Source organism: Caenorhabditis remanei, chromosome V, assembly GCF_010183535.1.
Source record: "Caenorhabditis remanei strain PX506 chromosome V, whole genome shotgun sequence".
NCBI classification, from domain to species: Eukaryota; Metazoa; Nematoda; class Chromadorea; order Rhabditida; family Rhabditidae; genus Caenorhabditis; species Caenorhabditis remanei.
In genome coordinates, this window is record NC_071332.1 from 19,802,129 (window position 1) to 19,819,020 (window position 16,892).

The 16,892-nt window shown below is 36.9% G+C and overlaps 9 protein-coding genes across 9 annotated transcripts; 3 read left to right on the top strand and 6 right to left on the bottom strand.

Annotated features, from left to right (window-relative positions):
• Positions 1-2,828: 2,828 nt before the first annotated feature.
• GCK72_021412 (uncharacterized protein) lies at positions 2,829-4,096 on the top strand (the record flags this gene model as incomplete). The annotated part of the gene is made up of 3 exons (XM_053734244.1): positions 2,829-2,899; positions 2,948-3,677; positions 3,857-4,096. The coding sequence occupies 3 exons, from the start codon at positions 2,829-2,831 to the stop codon at positions 4,094-4,096; spliced, it is 1,041 nt and encodes a 346-aa protein (XP_053583157.1).
• An 11-nt stretch (positions 4,097-4,107) lies between these two features.
• On the bottom strand, positions 4,108-5,573 carry GCK72_021413 (uncharacterized protein; the record flags this gene model as incomplete). Its single annotated transcript, XM_003104476.2, has 3 exons — positions 4,108-4,425; positions 4,471-5,197; positions 5,518-5,573. 3 exons carry the CDS (start codon positions 5,571-5,573, stop codon positions 4,108-4,110), a joined length of 1,101 nt encoding a protein of 366 aa, XP_003104524.2.
• A 354-nt stretch (positions 5,574-5,927) lies between these two features.
• On the bottom strand, positions 5,928-7,021 carry GCK72_021414 (uncharacterized protein; the record flags this gene model as incomplete). The annotated part of the gene is made up of 3 exons (XM_003104418.2): positions 5,928-6,179; positions 6,225-6,888; positions 6,951-7,021. The coding sequence occupies 3 exons, from the start codon at positions 7,019-7,021 to the stop codon at positions 5,928-5,930; spliced, it is 987 nt and encodes a 328-aa protein (XP_003104466.2).
• A 663-nt stretch (positions 7,022-7,684) lies between these two features.
• Positions 7,685-7,888, bottom strand: GCK72_021415 (uncharacterized protein; the record flags this gene model as incomplete). Its single annotated transcript, XM_053734245.1, has 1 exon — positions 7,685-7,888. One exon carries the CDS (start codon positions 7,886-7,888, stop codon positions 7,685-7,687), a length of 204 nt encoding a protein of 67 aa, XP_053583158.1.
• A 554-nt stretch (positions 7,889-8,442) lies between these two features.
• Positions 8,443-9,423, bottom strand: GCK72_021416 (uncharacterized protein; the record flags this gene model as incomplete). Its single annotated transcript, XM_053734246.1, has 3 exons — positions 8,443-8,658; positions 8,704-9,301; positions 9,353-9,423. The coding sequence occupies 3 exons, from the start codon at positions 9,421-9,423 to the stop codon at positions 8,443-8,445; spliced, it is 885 nt and encodes a 294-aa protein (XP_053583159.1).
• Positions 9,424-9,738: 315 nt separating this feature from the next.
• Positions 9,739-11,471, bottom strand: GCK72_021417 (uncharacterized protein; the record flags this gene model as incomplete). The annotated part of the gene is made up of 6 exons (XM_053734247.1): positions 9,739-9,772; positions 9,820-9,947; positions 9,994-10,263; positions 10,308-10,538; positions 10,752-11,349; positions 11,401-11,471. 6 exons carry the CDS (start codon positions 11,469-11,471, stop codon positions 9,739-9,741), a joined length of 1,332 nt encoding a protein of 443 aa, XP_053583160.1.
• Positions 11,472-11,649: 178 nt separating this feature from the next.
• On the top strand, positions 11,650-14,190 carry GCK72_021418 (uncharacterized protein; the record flags this gene model as incomplete). The annotated part of the gene is made up of 6 exons (XM_053734248.1): positions 11,650-11,723; positions 11,926-12,446; positions 13,123-13,424; positions 13,471-13,701; positions 13,746-13,976; positions 14,062-14,190. The coding sequence occupies 6 exons, from the start codon at positions 11,650-11,652 to the stop codon at positions 14,188-14,190; spliced, it is 1,488 nt and encodes a 495-aa protein (XP_053583161.1).
• A 208-nt stretch (positions 14,191-14,398) lies between these two features.
• GCK72_021419 (uncharacterized protein) lies at positions 14,399-15,543 on the bottom strand (the record flags this gene model as incomplete). The annotated part of the gene is made up of 4 exons (XM_003104481.2): positions 14,399-14,596; positions 14,652-15,300; positions 15,363-15,449; positions 15,503-15,543. The coding sequence occupies 4 exons, from the start codon at positions 15,541-15,543 to the stop codon at positions 14,399-14,401; spliced, it is 975 nt and encodes a 324-aa protein (XP_003104529.2).
• A 202-nt stretch (positions 15,544-15,745) lies between these two features.
• On the top strand, positions 15,746-16,889 carry GCK72_021420 (uncharacterized protein; the record flags this gene model as incomplete). Its single annotated transcript, XM_003104502.2, has 4 exons — positions 15,746-15,786; positions 15,840-15,917; positions 15,968-16,622; positions 16,674-16,889. 4 exons carry the CDS (start codon positions 15,746-15,748, stop codon positions 16,887-16,889), a joined length of 990 nt encoding a protein of 329 aa, XP_003104550.2.
• Between the last annotated feature and the right edge of the window lie 3 nt (positions 16,890-16,892).

Here is a 16,892-nt window from a genome sequence, read left to right on the forward strand (position 1 = left end):
GAAGTAAAACATCGAAAAAAAATTGCGAAATGTCATCTTGTCACTCTGAAAACAAAATTTATTGTTGTGGGGCGTTTGTTTGTTTTGTGTTATTGCCATCCACCACATTTTTGTTTTGAGAATTTAAAACTCTGCGGAAAAAAATAAATGAAAATGTCATTTTGATTTTTCATAATTTCATTTTTACTTAAAACTCCGGGACGTTTCAAAACTATAAAACCATGACATTCCGACACGAAAATTGACACATTATACTGAAAATTGGGATTTGTTTGACAGAAAATGTATTTTGTCAGTGTAAAAATCTGTTTGGTCAGTGTAAACTGATGAACTTACACTGACACAAATTTTACAGTGACCAAACGACTTTATTTTCTAATGAGTTATTTTCTAGGACTTCCGATGATGTCTGTAAAATATTTTACTATTTTCAGCTGGTTTTTTGAGAAAAAAAAAACAAAAAATGACGACTAGCAGCTGAATATTTGAACAAAAATCAAAAAGAACCCGTTGTAGCGTTTTTTTTTTACTGGCTCAGCTTTAATTCTGCTGAAATTCGAAATCGTTAAGCTTATATTAAGCTCATAAGAAAAAGGGGAATGACTATACGGAGGGTAATAATCTTAGGAATAAATGAGAAGAAGAAAGAATTAGTGGTAGAAAAAATAACGATGTTGAAAAAAATATCTAAAAATTTCATGTATTTATACATTTGTTCACCTAAAGGATCAGACACTTTTCATATTGTTCTAGAATGGGATTAATATGCAGAGCCATTGTTAGGTAATCCGCACACAAAAAAAAACAGATTTTTGATTCACTCGAGTCAAAAAAAGTTATAATGCCACAACAGACACAAAACACATATAAGATTGTGATAAGACAACTTTTTTTCTCAAATTGAAGGTGAAAAGCACTATAAAGTCAAAAGAAGCTTGTAAACTAACTGATAACAGCACAATAAAACGCGTGACTGGGAAGAAAAATGCGAACAAAGGAAACACGCTGAAAAGATGGAAATTGGCTGAAATTTTGATGTCTGGAGTGAAAAATGGAACTAAAAAACAAAATTGTTGGGGGGAAATGAGCTCAAATTTTTATTAGTGTGTAGATCGAACCAAGAATTTCATTTTTGTAGTTGACAGCTTTTTGGAACGGGATGTCCCTGCAGAGTTATAGGTTGGTAAAGCTTGGCATCTCGAATCATATATTCAGCAAAATATTTATTTGCTCGAAGAAGTTTTTAAGAACAATTTGATGCCAATAATGTCATTTGGAATAGAAAATTCATAACAACAAAAAAAACAATTAAAATAATCGCCAAGCGTAGAAACTGATGAACGTCGTCCCCCAAATATCTCCAAATGTGATTGTAGCCTTATTTCGATCAGCTCTCCTTATATCGAATCCTCCAGAAAATGATTGTGATGGACTGTCCAGTGGCTTCGAGTAGCGGAATGTCCTTTTTCGGTTTTCTGGATAAGGAACCGTCTTGAATCCTCCCAGAAGATTCGATTCATCGACATCTTCTAATGTAGAAAGTGACAAGTGCTCCAGTCTTGAACCTTATTTTTCTCGAATACCAGACCTTGAGAGCCAAAACTAAATATATTTGAAATCAGCGGTTTCTCAGCTTTCCAATTATTTAGGCAATGTCACATAACTCCAAATTGACTCCACGACCTTTCCTAATAAGATCATATAAATAAAACGATTTTAGTTTTTAGCTAACCGTCAAACCCAATAACCAAGTCAGAAAATGTGAATTATCATTCACCTCCATCAAAAACGAGCAACAGATTCTGAGATCACTTAGACCGTGTGCTTTTGATAATTGGCCAATCGGAAGAATATAGATTTTCTGGACTCCTGTTAGAGACTATTATTTAATAATTATGATTGAACCGAATTTCGCGTCATTTCGGTTAGAATATTATGAGAACAATAACAATATAGATTTGTAGTTGTTTTAAAATGTTTGATAAATAAATAAATATTTTTCATATCTATGTACCAGAATTGCATGGAATTCCGACTTCCGACTTCCGGACAAGGAATTTTACTTCCTTTTTAGCGGAATAAGTCGGTTTTTTGATTTTGACGCTTTTCAAGGCCTGAAAATCACTATCTTTGGATGACAAGTGCCATTTCTAGAGAGAAAATAAAACGTGGGGCAAAAATACATACATATTGCGCTGAAGAATATCCTTTTAAAGTCTAAAAATCGATTTTAAAGCCGAAAACGTAAACTTTCAGTTGAAAAACACCGTTTTTGTAATACACCATACAGAACAAAGGTAGAGCTTCATTTCTGTAGTTGACAAATTTTTTGTACAAGCACTCCCTAGCAAGTTACATATCGACAAAGTAGATTCTCCCTTAAATCGTCCCATTTCAGTGAGAAATAGTGCGATTTTTCAGCTGTCCTTTTAAAATGACTGCAACTCTCTAGGGAGTGTCCGTACAAAAAAGTTGTCAACTACAAAAATAAAGCACTACCTTTGTTCTGTATGGTTTTAATATAATTTACATTGTGGAACAATCAGTGATTCCGTAACACCATGTCAAAGTTGGTCATTTTCAACTGAAAAAGGCCAAATTGCATATCTCACTGCACGGTACCGTAAAAGTAGAAACTTTTAGTTGAAAGTATACACAAACACCTTATCTGGTAGAATTTTTTTATTTAAAAAAAACCACAAGCAATGTTGTTTACTCAGTTGGACGCCCCGACGCCTATGTTGCGAGAGATTGCGAAATTTTATTAGTTTCTTTCCTTTCTCGCCTATTTCTAACTACAATTTAGAATTTTCATTCAAAATTTCAAAATGCCTTCCTTAATTCATATGCCTGAAGTTGCTATGACTAAAATTTTAGCGAAATTGGATTTTCCCGATGTGTAAGTATTTAGAATGGATTTTCTTTCAGTTTTTTAATTCATTTTCAGTCAATCCCTGCGAAAAACCTGCTGGGACCTGCGAAACACCATTGACGACCTTAAACCAGACCCACGCGTTCTCCGATCCGTGATTCGTGTCGACACAGATTTTATCGATTGGAAATTGGACTTTGACAATGGATATTATATCTATCCTAAAGGAAAATTCATAAGAATACAGTATAATCAAGTGGAGAACGGATGCCAGGTGATCTGGTATAGAAGTGACGGGAGGAGAGAGAAGTTTCTGGAGAATATGGATTTTTTGGAGGCTTTTTGTTTGGATTTCGAGGCTAACATGAAGTTTCAACAATCTGAACTTGGAAACTTCATTATTAATTTTGAGTATTTCAAATTTGCCCATGAGAAGTTTCTGGAAATCGAGAGCAAGCTGATGCCACGATTACAAACGATTCTCTCCGGAAGAGACCCACTAAAAACCAAAAATTTCTCGATGGTAGTCTTCAAAATGAGCTCAATTCTTGCAATATTGCCTTATCTGAACGCCAAGACCATCAAGAGAATCACGATGACAGATTCGACGCAAGGACCAGTGCCAGATATAGGGAAATGGAGAATCGATGAGTTGATGGAGTTGCCGCATTGGAAAAATGCAGTAGAGTTGGATATAATTGATGTGTTTGTGGAGGATGTGCCAGTCGAGAAGTTTTTGGGATTCAAGAGGATTTATATATTTGTGGAGGTAGTGAACATGGAGCAGGTTTTGGAGTGGAAGGAGGTAAGTCTAGGGTCTAGGGTCTAGGGACCGGAATGAGATTTTACATTCTCCGGAATACGTCATACGGAATCCGGAATCCGGATTCCGTACTACGTGATTCCGTATTACGTGTTTTCTACTACGATACCTGCCTATGAGACCAGTCTTCGCACTCAAAAAATCTCTTACCGTACTTTCAGGCCTTCCTCAACTTTCCCACCCTGGATTCCATTCTAATCAAGTTTTCCTCGAGTGACGCTGTTTCTCGTTTCATCTCAACCTATGGGGACCCTGTGTCGGACATTGATATGTTTGGATCGCAACGAAAATGTTGGTTCTTCAAAGTACCAAGTGTGCAAGTTAGTCTCTATGATGCGCAGTTTCGAATTCAACGGTTGGAAGAATTTCCTGAGAATGGGAAGATTTTGAATAATTATTAATTTATTTGTGTTTAAGAATCAAATTGAATAAACTTTCTTCCTTCTTCTGGAACATCTTTCATCGCAATTTTCTCAAAAGACAGGTGGCGGGATGTCAAGTGAATATAGAGCACTTCCATGGCCCCCTCGAATTTGAAAAACCATTTTCTTCCTTCTTCAGGGGTCTTGAACACTGAGAGCTTGGATATTGTCTTCGATAAAAGCGTTGGCACCACGTGGAACGGCGTCCCAAGTTTATCGATTAGTTCCTTTTGCAGTTTAGAGTTGTCAGTGAATTCTGGGAGCATAAGTTTCCAGTGAGTCTTGCTGTCGTAGGATTTGAGGAATGCCTATAAAATTCTAATTAGAAAAAGATTTCAATAAGAAAAACTTACTTTCTTTAACTCCACGACATCCTCCACAGAAAACTCCCAATAATCTAAGTGAAGCTCATCAAAATGTTTGAGCTGCTCCACTGACATCACCATCTTATAATTCTCAATTCTCAACTTCCTTGCGTTTTTCCACTGATCCAAAATCACAACTAACGGAAGTTCATAAGAATCATAAGCTCTCCTTGGGTCCTCTATATCTATGCTCTCCAGAATAGCAGAGTCAAGAAATGGGAGAATTTTCAGAAGCTGACTTCCTCCTGATTCTTTGACAATAAGGTTTTTGACTTGCAGTGGGTGTCTTCTGAATTCCAGCGACTTCTTTATATTATTCAGGAGGTCCACTGCAACAGGTTGTCGGTCATCCATAATACTCCCAGATTTGTAGAAATCGGGAACCGTGATATTGACCTCAAAAGTTTCCAACGGTGACTTCTGATGGCGTAGGACGATATCGAGTGATTCATAAAGAGCGTCAGAGAAACTTTGGTCTTCTAGAACTTTCTCTTTGAACGTTCTATCCTGATACCATTCTACCAGGCAGCCGCTAGGGAGGCGTGGCTTGTAATCGATTCGGATCAACTTTTTGATTGTTGCTGAGGGTTCATCGAATTCCAGTTCAAGGGCAAGTGATTCAGTTCGATTTTCAAGTTTTCCGGAGACTCGAATTAGGGTGATAGGTGAGTTGGGTTGAATTCCGAGAGATTGGTTGAAGTTGATTTGTTCGGAGCTGGAAAATTAGACATTTTTCAAAGTTCACTTTTTCAATAAAAAATTTTAAGTCATTGTATAGAAGAAGTCTCTGGCTACATTTTTGTAGTTGACAACTTTTTGATAGCTCCGCCCACTTTTGAGATACGATCTTTTGAAGATTGGAGGATTCCACACTTCCACTTCTCTGGTCCCGCCTATCGTCAGAAGCTCGTATCTCAAAAATGGGCGGAACTATCAAAAAATTGTCAATTACAAAATTGAAGCTCTATATTTATTCTATGTACCTATCAAAACTTCAAATCCTAAAATTAATTTCCCCGTCCAAAAAAAACTCACACCAACGGAAAGTCGTCCTGAGGAGCACTGCTGAACCACGCCAATGAGTTTCCCATTTCTTTTCGAAAAATGATAACATTTTCGGGGTTTTACAACATTTATGTATGTTACACATGCATGTAAACATTTTACTGATAAGAAACGACCTGAGGAAATAAGGAAGACAACGAATAAACGGAAATGACGTTGTCACAACCAAATTCTCCGGAATTTTATCAAAAATTATTTATTGCTTTCCACAATTCAAGGATAACATTTATAGAGACTCTGAAATTGTGAAAAACCACCAATAGAGTGTTATCACCCCGTCCAAAACAGAGTAAATAAGAAAGAGAAAGAATGACTAATCATTATTTACCCAACCAAATGAAATATTGTGAAATTTTCCAAACAGGTTTTTACTGCTTATTTCAAATCAAAATTACAGCGTCCGCTGGAACAAATATTGGTTTCAAATTCTCAAAAATGATATACTCATCATAATAAACTATAGCAAGTGTATTTTCCGAGTTTTGCATTTCGAAGAACCATTGTTTTCTGGGTTTCTCCTCCTCGTCGATATCCTGATATGAATCTCCATATTTTTCAATGAGTGCTCCCTCCAGACCATTTTCTAGAAGTCGGATTTCGAAAATGTCAAATTCCGGGGATCGGGTGAGCGCCTGGAGTTCAAATAATTTGAATTAGAAGTTCTCTAAATTCCTCACCTCCTTCAACACCGATACATCTTCCATTGTGATCCTCTCCAATGAAATGTGCACATTCAAAAAGTGAAGCATTTTTTGAACAGGGACTCCACGCAAAACACAATTAATTACAAGTTCTTTCGCTTTTTTCCATTGCTCTAGCTCTGAAATTTCGGCTAGATCTAGATAAGGTTCCTCTTCATTCTTGCTGCTAGATATATCTAAAATCTTCAAAACATCTGGATCCAGAAATGGTAGAATTGATAGGATTTCTTCGTCAGTCTCCACTCTTAGGTAGGCGTTGTGGACTTTTTGGGGTCTTGATTCTAGAAGATTCTTTAATTTTTCGAAAAATCCAGCAGGAACCCCGCATAGCAACATCATCTGGAAGAATCTCAGTGGTGTGCTCTTCTGATGCTCCAGGGCAATCTCGAGATCTCTCATGAAGACAGAGATGAAATTCTCGTTTTTCACAAGTTTCGACTTTATTGGATCCCAGGTGACCACACATCCCCTCTCGTTTTTGTGATATTGCGTGGAAATTTCTTGTTCAGAATCACCAAATTTCAGAACCAAAGAGATAGCCTCGGGTTTCGGGATAATGCGGATTACCGTGATGTGAGATTCTGGTTTGGTGGAGATGATGAAGTTGCGGAGTCGGTGACAAGTCTTTCGGAGGGCGAGGCTGAAAGTGTAGGGTCTAGGGTCTAGGGTCTAGGGTCTAGGGTCTAGGGTCTGAAAACTTACATTGACCTGAAATCACAATTGCCCAGAATATTCTTCAGAGCGATGTCTGGAATATCAGGTAGGGAAGGCATTGCAGCAGAATAGTTTAGCAAAATGGAAAAAAAAATTGATTTTGGTCTGTTTGCTTGCCTCAACTGCTGATAAGATGTTTATATTGTTGCATGTATGTATCAAAAGAAAAGGAAGAAAACTTTATTCTAGTTCAACAAATGTCCAGTAGTGTAATGTATCGGTACTCAAACCTTTTATCATCGGAAGTTTCACAAAACAATCGTGAAGGGCTAAGTTATGACGAATCGAGTTTTTCCAGCCCCATTGGTCGGGTTTCTCACGGTAGTACGGGTAGAGGAGTTGGATTTTCTGAAAAGTTTGGTTATATGGAGATGGGAGTACGAATTACCATGAAAATTTGCTTTATAGTTGCCTGCTTTTGTGGACTTTTTTGAATTGCCTCGATGATAAGGTCCTTGTAGGATAGTGATGGTTGCTTGGGATCTAATTCAGAACAATCTGCTAGAGGTGGCTCCATTTGTGACTGCGACTGTCTGCTTACAATTATGGCTAGCTGATGAGAAATGTTGACATGAATTCTGTCTTTTTTTTGTGTTATGAAATTTTTATTGAGCTGAATAATGTTATACTAGACTTGAGAAAAGTTAGAAATAAGATAATCGCAATCGAATGGCTAGGAGCTCCCTGGGGCATGACATTTTAAAAATTGACAATTTAAAAATTTAGAAATAAGCTTCTGGCGCCATAATCAAAAAACTGTGATTATCTATCTCCATGGCCAGCTTCCATTGGTCTAGTTCACCAATTCCATTCAAATCTAACGCATATTCCTTGTCACCAGCATTGACCACTTCAATTTTTTGCAGCTCTCCGGATTTCAAAAATAGCACGACTTGAATCACATCCTGCCGATCGAAAACTTCCATACGAAGACTTTTGACTGGAAGTGGGCGTGGTCTATTTTTGAGTAGTTCGCATAGTTTTTCGAATATTTCATTTCTTCTTTTGTATTGACAAATTATATCCAAAAAGTGAATTGTAGTCCGTTGAAAACTCAGAATAAATTCCAAATCTTTGAGAAATAGACTTAGAAATCCCGGATTCCACTTCTTATTATACTTCCACAAGAATCGTGTCTCCGCATAGAAAACAAAAGAAATCGATTGCTTTCGAATGCGAATTCTAATTTTTGAATATTGGAGCTTGGTTTGATCTCATTGATAAAGTCATAAAAGGCATGGCAAGTGACACGGAGGGTTAGGCTGGAAATACTTTTTTTTTTAATTTAGAAATTTTTAAAAACCTGCATTGACTTGAAATCAGCGTGATCTAAAATGTTGGTAATCACCAATTTTGGCATATTAGTTAAGGAAATTTCCATGTTTCTCTAGTTTGCAATGTTGCTTGTGATCTATTTGCCCAATATCAAAAGTTTCCAGCTGATAAGGTTGTGTAAACTTTTATATAAAAATTTTGACATTTACATATTATAAATTGTTCTCGGACTCCTCTCGAACAAAATATAATACTTAATTAGATCAATTGAGACTCCAAATTCAGAATTTTCTATAGGAATGAACCAATTTTTCCAAGAATGCGGTCGTTTTGGACCCAGCACTTCTTCCAGACGGTTTCGATCAACAAGCTCATTGAAATCGATTCGAATGGAGCTAGTAGTGGAGGACTGGAGACATTTCTGAAAAAAAGAAGAAAGTTGAATAATATAATTTAGGTGACTAACATCTTTCATCATGACAACATCTTCCAAAGAAATCGTCTCCACTTGCACAAAAATGTCATCGAAATTCAGAAAATGGTTAAGTGACTCCACGATAGTAAAATTTCGAATGTCAATCTCCTTGGCCTGCTTCCACTGGTCCAATTCTACAACATTATTCAATTCCAGCACGTCGTGTTTCCTTTTTGGATTGGATATATTAATCTTCTCAGTTGTTATGAATGGTAACACAAACATAACATCTTCTTGGTTGAAAATTTCCAACCGAAAATGATTGACTGAAAGTGAGCGTGGTCTACATTTGAGAATCTTTGAAATCTCCTCCAGAGAGATAAATTGATCCGTTGGGTGTCGATAGTCATATGAAACTTCCATATATTCCAGTGGAGCTCTTTGAAAACTTAGAATTATCATCAGGTTCGTTAGAAATTGTTCAGAAAAGTTGTCTTCTTTGTAAGTTTTTGAAAATCTAGTTTCTGCATAGAGCACGAGATTTATTGACTCAGTTCCAATAGAGATATGGATGCTTCTGACATTTGAGTTGGGCTTGACATCGTCGATGAAGTTACGAAGGTCATGGCAGGTATGCCGGAGAGTCAATCTGAAAAAAAAAACCCACTTAGAGAATTGAAAATCTTAGAAAAAAACTCACATGGACTTAAAATCCAAGTGTTCCAGAATATTTGTTAGTGCAATATCTGGTAGGGAAGTTAGAGAAGACATTTTGAATTTTCGAAGAAAAAAATCAATTGTTGCCTATCATGATTTTTCTGTTGATAAAATATTTGTCAAGGTTGCTGTGTAAACAATTTTCGTTTTCACACTATCTCTATATGATGTGAGGTTTACTTTTGCGAAATATTGTTAACTCAAAGAGAAATTAACAACGGAATTTATATTAAGTGACACACAGTGGGAGAGTGACATTTATTGTATGGAATGTGGTTTGAACATTATTAAAAAGGTTTCGGTGTTTGCAATATTTAAAAAAAAAGCATGAAATGTCTGCTCAAACATTTATTGAAGTTAAAATAGGCTTTAATTAGAATATGGGTACCAAGGAAGATTATCGCTGAAAAACAAAAAATTACCAAAATTCAAGCTGTCATAATAACTCACTATCCATGATACATCCTGATCTGCAAATTCTGTTTTATGGAATTTGTATAATTATAATTCAAAGTCATCCTTTGATTCCTGCCAAGTCTAATAGTCGGCATGTTTCCCAAGCTAAATGTATGGTATGGCTGAAATAAATTTTTTTGTTTGAAATCCCAGATGGTCCCCCTTTACCTTCCTCAGCTTCCAAGTCCCCCTCTCAAAAGTCACGACCTCTGTGTGATTAATTTTCTGGTCATACATCAATATCTGGACACTTTGAAAACTATCATCTAGTGGATGACTCTGCACATTAATCTCCATAAAGACCCATACTCCTTGGTTGAAAAGATCCGGCTCATCTAGCAAGGCTGCTGGCAGTTCTACAGTACCTACACCAGCTACAGTAGGATTCACTGCGTAGAATAGGTAGTTTGTCATGAAGATAGTGGTGACATCAGCATCCTAAATTTATATATTTGGAAAAATAACTTTGTGACGCTACCTACAGTAAGATTTTCTGCAAATCCACAAAATCCGTTAGTCTTCACCGATAGGTCATATAGAGACTGCTTATCAGAGCCACCCGTTGCATCTGAGCTAACAAATGTTTGCAGGGATACATGTTGGTCTCTTAGTCGAGTAAGTAACAGGGAACTATCACTTGTATCCGGGTAACGCTTTGCAAGAATGAAAATCACCGATCCGCAGACAGGGGATACTGTATTTTCAAGGAATTTCTGAAAACTTTATGGAATTTTTGTCAAATTTAGACTAGTTACTCACTTCAATAACCTTTAGAACGTCACTTCCAGTACGGGGACTTGGAAAACTTAACTTTGGATCTGGAAGATTGTTCAGAACACTTTTTTTCGAATGGAGCTAGTAGTGGAGGACTGGAGACATTTCTGAAAAAAAGAAGAAAGTTGAATAATATAATTTAGGTGACTAACATTTTTCATCATGACAACATCTTCCAAAGAAATCGTCTCCACTTGCACAAAAATGTCATCGAAATTCAGAAAATGGTTAAGTGACTCCACGATAGTAAAATTTCGAATGTCAATCTCCTTGGCCTGCTTCCACTGGTCCAATTCTACAACATTATTCAATTCCAGCACGTCGTGTTTCCTTTTTGGATTGGATATATTAATCTTCTCAGTTGTTATGAATGGTAACACAAACATAACATCTTCTTGGTTGAAAATTTCCAACCGAAAATGATTGACTGAAAGTGAGCGTGGTCTACATTTGAGAATCTTTGAAATCTCCTCCAGAGAGATAAATTGATCCGTTGGGTGTCGATAGTCATATGAAACTTCCATATATTCCAGTGGAGCTCTTTGAAAACTTAGAATTATCATCAGGTTCGTTAGAAATTGTTCAGAAAAGTTGTCTTCTTTGTAAGTTTTTGAAAATCTAGTTTCTGCATAGAGCACGAGATTTATTGACTCAGTTCCAATAGAGATATGGATGCTTCTGACATTTGAGTTGGGCTTGACATCGTCGATGAAGTTACGAAGGTCATGGCAGGTATGCCGGAGAGTCAATCTGAAAAAAAAAACCCACTTAGAGAATTGAAAATCTTAGAAAAAAACTCACATGGACTTAAAGTCCAAGTGTTCCAGAATATTTGTTAGTGCAATATCTGGTAGGGAAGTTAGAGAAGACATTTTGAATTTGAACGAAATAAAAATCAATTCATGCTTATCATGACTTTTTTGTTTGGCTAGGCGTGATATTTATTTGCACACTGATGTCAGGTTTAGTGTTGTGAAATCATGCTAACTCAGAAAGAAAAATTATCGGCGGGAAACATTACTTTCGAATATTTACTCCACTTTGAATAAAATGAAGCCTTTATTTTCTGATATTCCAATTGAAATTGTTCTTAAAATTGTGAAAAGTGCAACATGGAGAGATGTGTAAGTTTTCGGATTTTTTCAAAGACTCATCATTATCGTTTAATTTTTATTAGCACGGCACGCTTTTTCAAACCGCGCTCTACCGAAATCGAAGAAAATTGTGTGCGAAATTGAGAGACTCACTATGAGAGAAAAAGGGGATTTCGGTGGAGCGCAATTGTAAGAACTGTGCCGAGCTTATAGATGTATATAATTTTTTCAGAATCTCCCTGCGTCAAGTGTCCCGAGATATCCGCTCGATCATCGACTCCACTCCACTTTTCTATAAAAACGCTTCTATAAAAATACGAGGAAATGAAACAATTGTTACTTGTGACTCTACTTCGGAGGTGTTTCCACACGCATCCAAAACAGTTTTCGAAGAAAATATCACTAAAATTTTCCAAGATTTGAAACGTTTATGCTGTCATCCAAGACTTCTAATCAACTATTTTATTGTGAACAACGGTCACCAGATCCCCTATTATTTCCCTGAAAATATGGATCAAGTTTTCAGCAAATTTTATGAGGAATTCAGTCGTCTGAAAACACAACTATCCGCGTCCAACAGCTTTCTCCCTGTTGAAAAAGTTCGAATTGAATCCAATACAATGCTTCGAAACGTGTTTCTAAATTTATTTCAACCGGGAAAACTCGAGAAACTTGATTTGGATGGATTCGCATGGTCTCATGACACTATGGAATTGGAGCAGTTTAAACAAGCCAAAAAGTTCAAGTTCACTGGTTGGACCAATCTTTATACAAGAAACAAAATGAATCATTTTTCAAATTTTGATATGAAAGCGAAGGTGCTTAGCGTGAAGGAGGTGGTTGAGTTTTAAAATGTAAGTTTTTTTGTTGATCGAATCTATGAGATTGAGGAGAACGAAAAAAGGATCCAGATGAAAGTTGATACAAAGTCTGTGGAAATTGAGAGAATAATTTAATAATTCATTTTTTGTTATTTGAATAAATTTATAATATTGTCAATTTTTGCTTATCATGAATTTTATGTTTGGCAAGGTTGTATTGTGAGTGATGTTTGTTTGCACACTTTCTTAATATGATGTCAGAAATGGCTTTTCAGGGATATAAACGACTCAAGAAAATCTGGAAAAATTAAAGTAATGCTAGATTTTTTCTCAACTTTCTGACTTGTCTATATCACTGAAAACCGATCACTAAATTATTGAAAGTGATATAATTAGACACCCCCGCCCTCATTAACTGGGCGCGGTCACCTTAATCCCTTCCGAAACATTGTTGATTAGGTAATCCGAAAACTATATAAACCAGTGATAACCTTCAAATTCTCACTGTAATCACCCACCCTCCCGGCACCCAACCATATTCATACCACCCAATAATAACATAATTGCAGGGTATCATATATCAGAACTTCCCAATTTTCAAGTTTCAGCACCCTGCTTACCCACCTCCAAGTCTACATTCCTCTTCGCCTATTCCAATGATGTGGAGCCGGGAATAGTTGAGCACGCGGCGAAGCGTATCAATGAAGTGGCTGATCAGTTCTTAAAATCCCCTAACAAACGATTCCGGGTTCTTGCTAGTGTTCGGTTTGATGTGAACAAGAAAAATGAGCAAATATATTATAATACATCTGGACCTGGGTTTTATGACAGTGTTCTGAACAGTCTTCCAGATCCGAAGTTGAGTTTTCCAAGTCCCCGTACTGGAAGTGACGTTCTAGAGGTTATTGAAGTGAGTAACTAGTCTAAATTTGACAAAAATTCCATAAAGTTTTCAGAAATTCCTTGAAAATACAGTATCCCCTGTCTGCGGATCGGTGATTTTCATTCTTGCAAAGCGTTACCCGGATACAAGTGATAGTTCCCTGTTACTTACTCGACTAAGAGACCAACATGTATCCCTGCAAACATTTGTTAGCTCAGATGCAACGGGTGGCTTTGATAAGCAGTCTCTATATGACCTATCGGTGAAGACTAACGGATTTTGTGGATTTGCAGAAAATCTTACTGTAGGTAGCGTCACAGAGTTATTTTTTAAAATAAATTAATTTAGGATGCGGATGTCACAACTATCTTCATGACAAACTACCTATTCTATGCAGTGAATCCTACTGTAGCTGGTGTAGGTACTGTAGAACTGCCAGCAGCCTTGCTAGATGAGCCGGATCTTCATAACCAAGGAGTATGGGTTTTTATGGAGATTAATGTGCAGAATCATCCACTAGATGATAGTTTTGAAAGTGTCCAGATATTGATGTATGACCAGAAAATTAATCATACAGAGGTGATCACTTTTGAAAGGGGGACTAGGAAACTGAAGAAGGTAAAGGGGGACTTTCTGGGATTTCAAACAAAAAAATTTATTTCAGCCATTCCATACATTTGACCTGGGAGACTGGCCGACTATTAGACTTGGAAGGGAACAGAGGATGACTTTGAATTATAATTATAACAATTCCAAGGAACAGAATTTGCAGATCAGGATGTATCATGGATAGTGAGTTAGGACAGCTGGAATTTTGGTAATTATTTTGGTTTTCAGCGATGATCTTCCTTGGTACCCATATTCTAATTGAAGAACAAACATTTCATGTCTTCAATTATAAAAAAAAATTCCGCTGTGATCTGGATGTTTGAAATAATTTTCGATTTGATAAATCATTTGCATTTACCAGTTAAAAAATATAATGATCAGAAAGCAGAATATCAGCATCGTTCGAATCTTATAAGTTCAGAACAGACTTTTAAAGTAAATCCTCCATTCTTCTTTTCCAATTCTCCGAATTTCCAATTGTCACCATCATTAACCATAGGGGGTCCAAATAGCTCGTGTAGTTTGTGCTCTCCAACAAATTCACCAAACTCGAACTGGAATAGACTGGCAGTGGGGGAATTGAGGAATGTCTGAAACATTTTTATATAATTAAAAAATGGCTAAGTATTATTTAAATTACTTTACCTCTTTCACAGCCAATACATCCTCTATTTTGAGTACTTCCATTGTCGCAAAAACCCGCTCAAATCCAGAGAACACCTGGATTGGTGCTCTCAACCAGAAATTGCCAATCTCCACCTGCTTTACCGATTTCCACTGGGATAGGTCTGAGATTTCAGACAAGTCCAAAATGATACCACAACTTGTCGCATGAACGATTTGAATCCGTTCCAGACAGTCGATATACGGTAGGATTGACATTATATGACTACTATCAAAAACTTCGAAGCGTATATGACGGACTGGAAGTGGGCGTGGAGACCGATTTTGAAGAATAACTCCGAGATTTTTAAGGGTTTCGTCGTTTTCTAATTGATCTTCTATTACTATCACGAAGCGATCCAACGGAACCTTTTTCAGACTTAGAATGTATCCGATGTCGTTGAGAAATAATTGCTGATAATTTTCCTTTTTGAAAGTTTTGAATCTCCTTTTGATCTTGTTCTCCACGTGACCTCCATTTTTATAATATACGATATTCGAGGTAGAGGAGTGGAAGGATAGCATTATCGATTCGTTGAATAGAATAACGGACAGTCGGGAGACTGGAGGGTCCGGGTTGTTTTCAGAAATAAAATCGCGGAGGGTGTGACAGGTTTTGCGGAGGTTTATGCTGAAATTGTTTTATTTTCTAGTTTTTACAAAATTTTCCAGGAAAAAACTATGAAAACTCACATCGATTCTAAATCGCAATGTTTCAACATCTCTCGCATGACTACTTCGGGAAGTTTGCATAAATAATTTGGCTTTTCCTTCTTTTTTCTAAAAAAGAAACTAGTTTTCAGTTTTTTTCAAATTAAGAATACAAAACTCACTTCCGGAGTATGAATCGGACAGCTTTTCGGAGTTTTTTCATGATGTTGAAATCGATGAATGAAAGGAAGGAGTGGGTGAGTAGGGAAGCGGAAGGAAAGTTAGATTTAGACGAAAAAGGACGGCGGAGAAATAGTGGTGGGCGGTGGAGGCTGTCTTGCGGGACAAATAAATGTGTTAAAACACGTCGCCCAGTTATATTTCGAAATATTTTTTCATTTCTGTTTTTTTTTCAACAAGCTGCTATGAATCTTGCCAAGAACTTTATTGCTTCGTTATCCCAAAAGTGAGTATTTATTTATTATTTATTTTCTCGCCAAACCCATTGAATAATTTCAGAAAACCCCCGGATTACCTTAGTAGGATGCCTGAATTGGCTATGGCTGGAATTTTGGATCATTGCGATTTCCTGGATGTGTAGGTCTCAATTTTTCTTTCATACTTCCTTTTTAAAAAGAATTTTCTAGTCAACGCCTAAGAAAAACGTGTCGCTACCTCCGTAACTTCATTGATGACGTTAAACCAGATGCCAAGATAATCAATATGAATATCACACTGACCGACTTTTCGATTTGTCTGGAATTCCAGACAAGATGCAAATTTCATCTGGAATATTACAACGATCAATATATAATTAATAGGATAACCAAGAAAAAAAGAGTTCTGAAGCGTCAAAGTGCCCGACAGCGGTTTTTCAAAGATATCATCTACATTCTCAGTCATCAGAAGTCGTCATTCATCAATTTCAATATTGCATTGAATTTTTACCACCAACAGATTAATGCCAACGAGTTTTTGGGCGTTTTGAATATAATTTTCAAGTCAAGACCACGCCCACTTTCCACCGAAACTCTTGGATTACGAGTTTCCGATGGAGAGAATATTCTAGCAATCTTATCTTGCTTGGAAGTGAAAAATGTATCAATTCTCAACGCGAATGGCTTTAGTACCTTGTTGGATTTGGGTACTGTAGCGGAGTTGACGCAGTGGAAGCAAGCAAAACAAATTGAGATTCGACATTTCCTGGTGGATGGGGATATCTTTCGGAAATGTTCAAATCTTGAAAAAGCTTATATTCAATTTGCGGAACTTCGATTGGAGCATGTTTTATTGTTGAGAGAAGTGAGCCATTTCTAGTTGCCTCGGTTTCCCTACTATGATATTTTATTCCAGACGTTCCTCAGCTCCCCAGCTGCTAAATTCTTCCATTTTGGGTTTCATTCTTTCATTGAACGGCACCAGCTGTTCGAGGCGCTAGGACCACCTAACTCGGAGACAAGTGCTGTCAAGAACTGGTTTTTTAGAATACCAGGGAGCAATGAGGGTGTAGCAGTGAGGCTATTGAGTTATTCAATTGATATGACAAGAATTACAATGCCAAACATGTGAAAT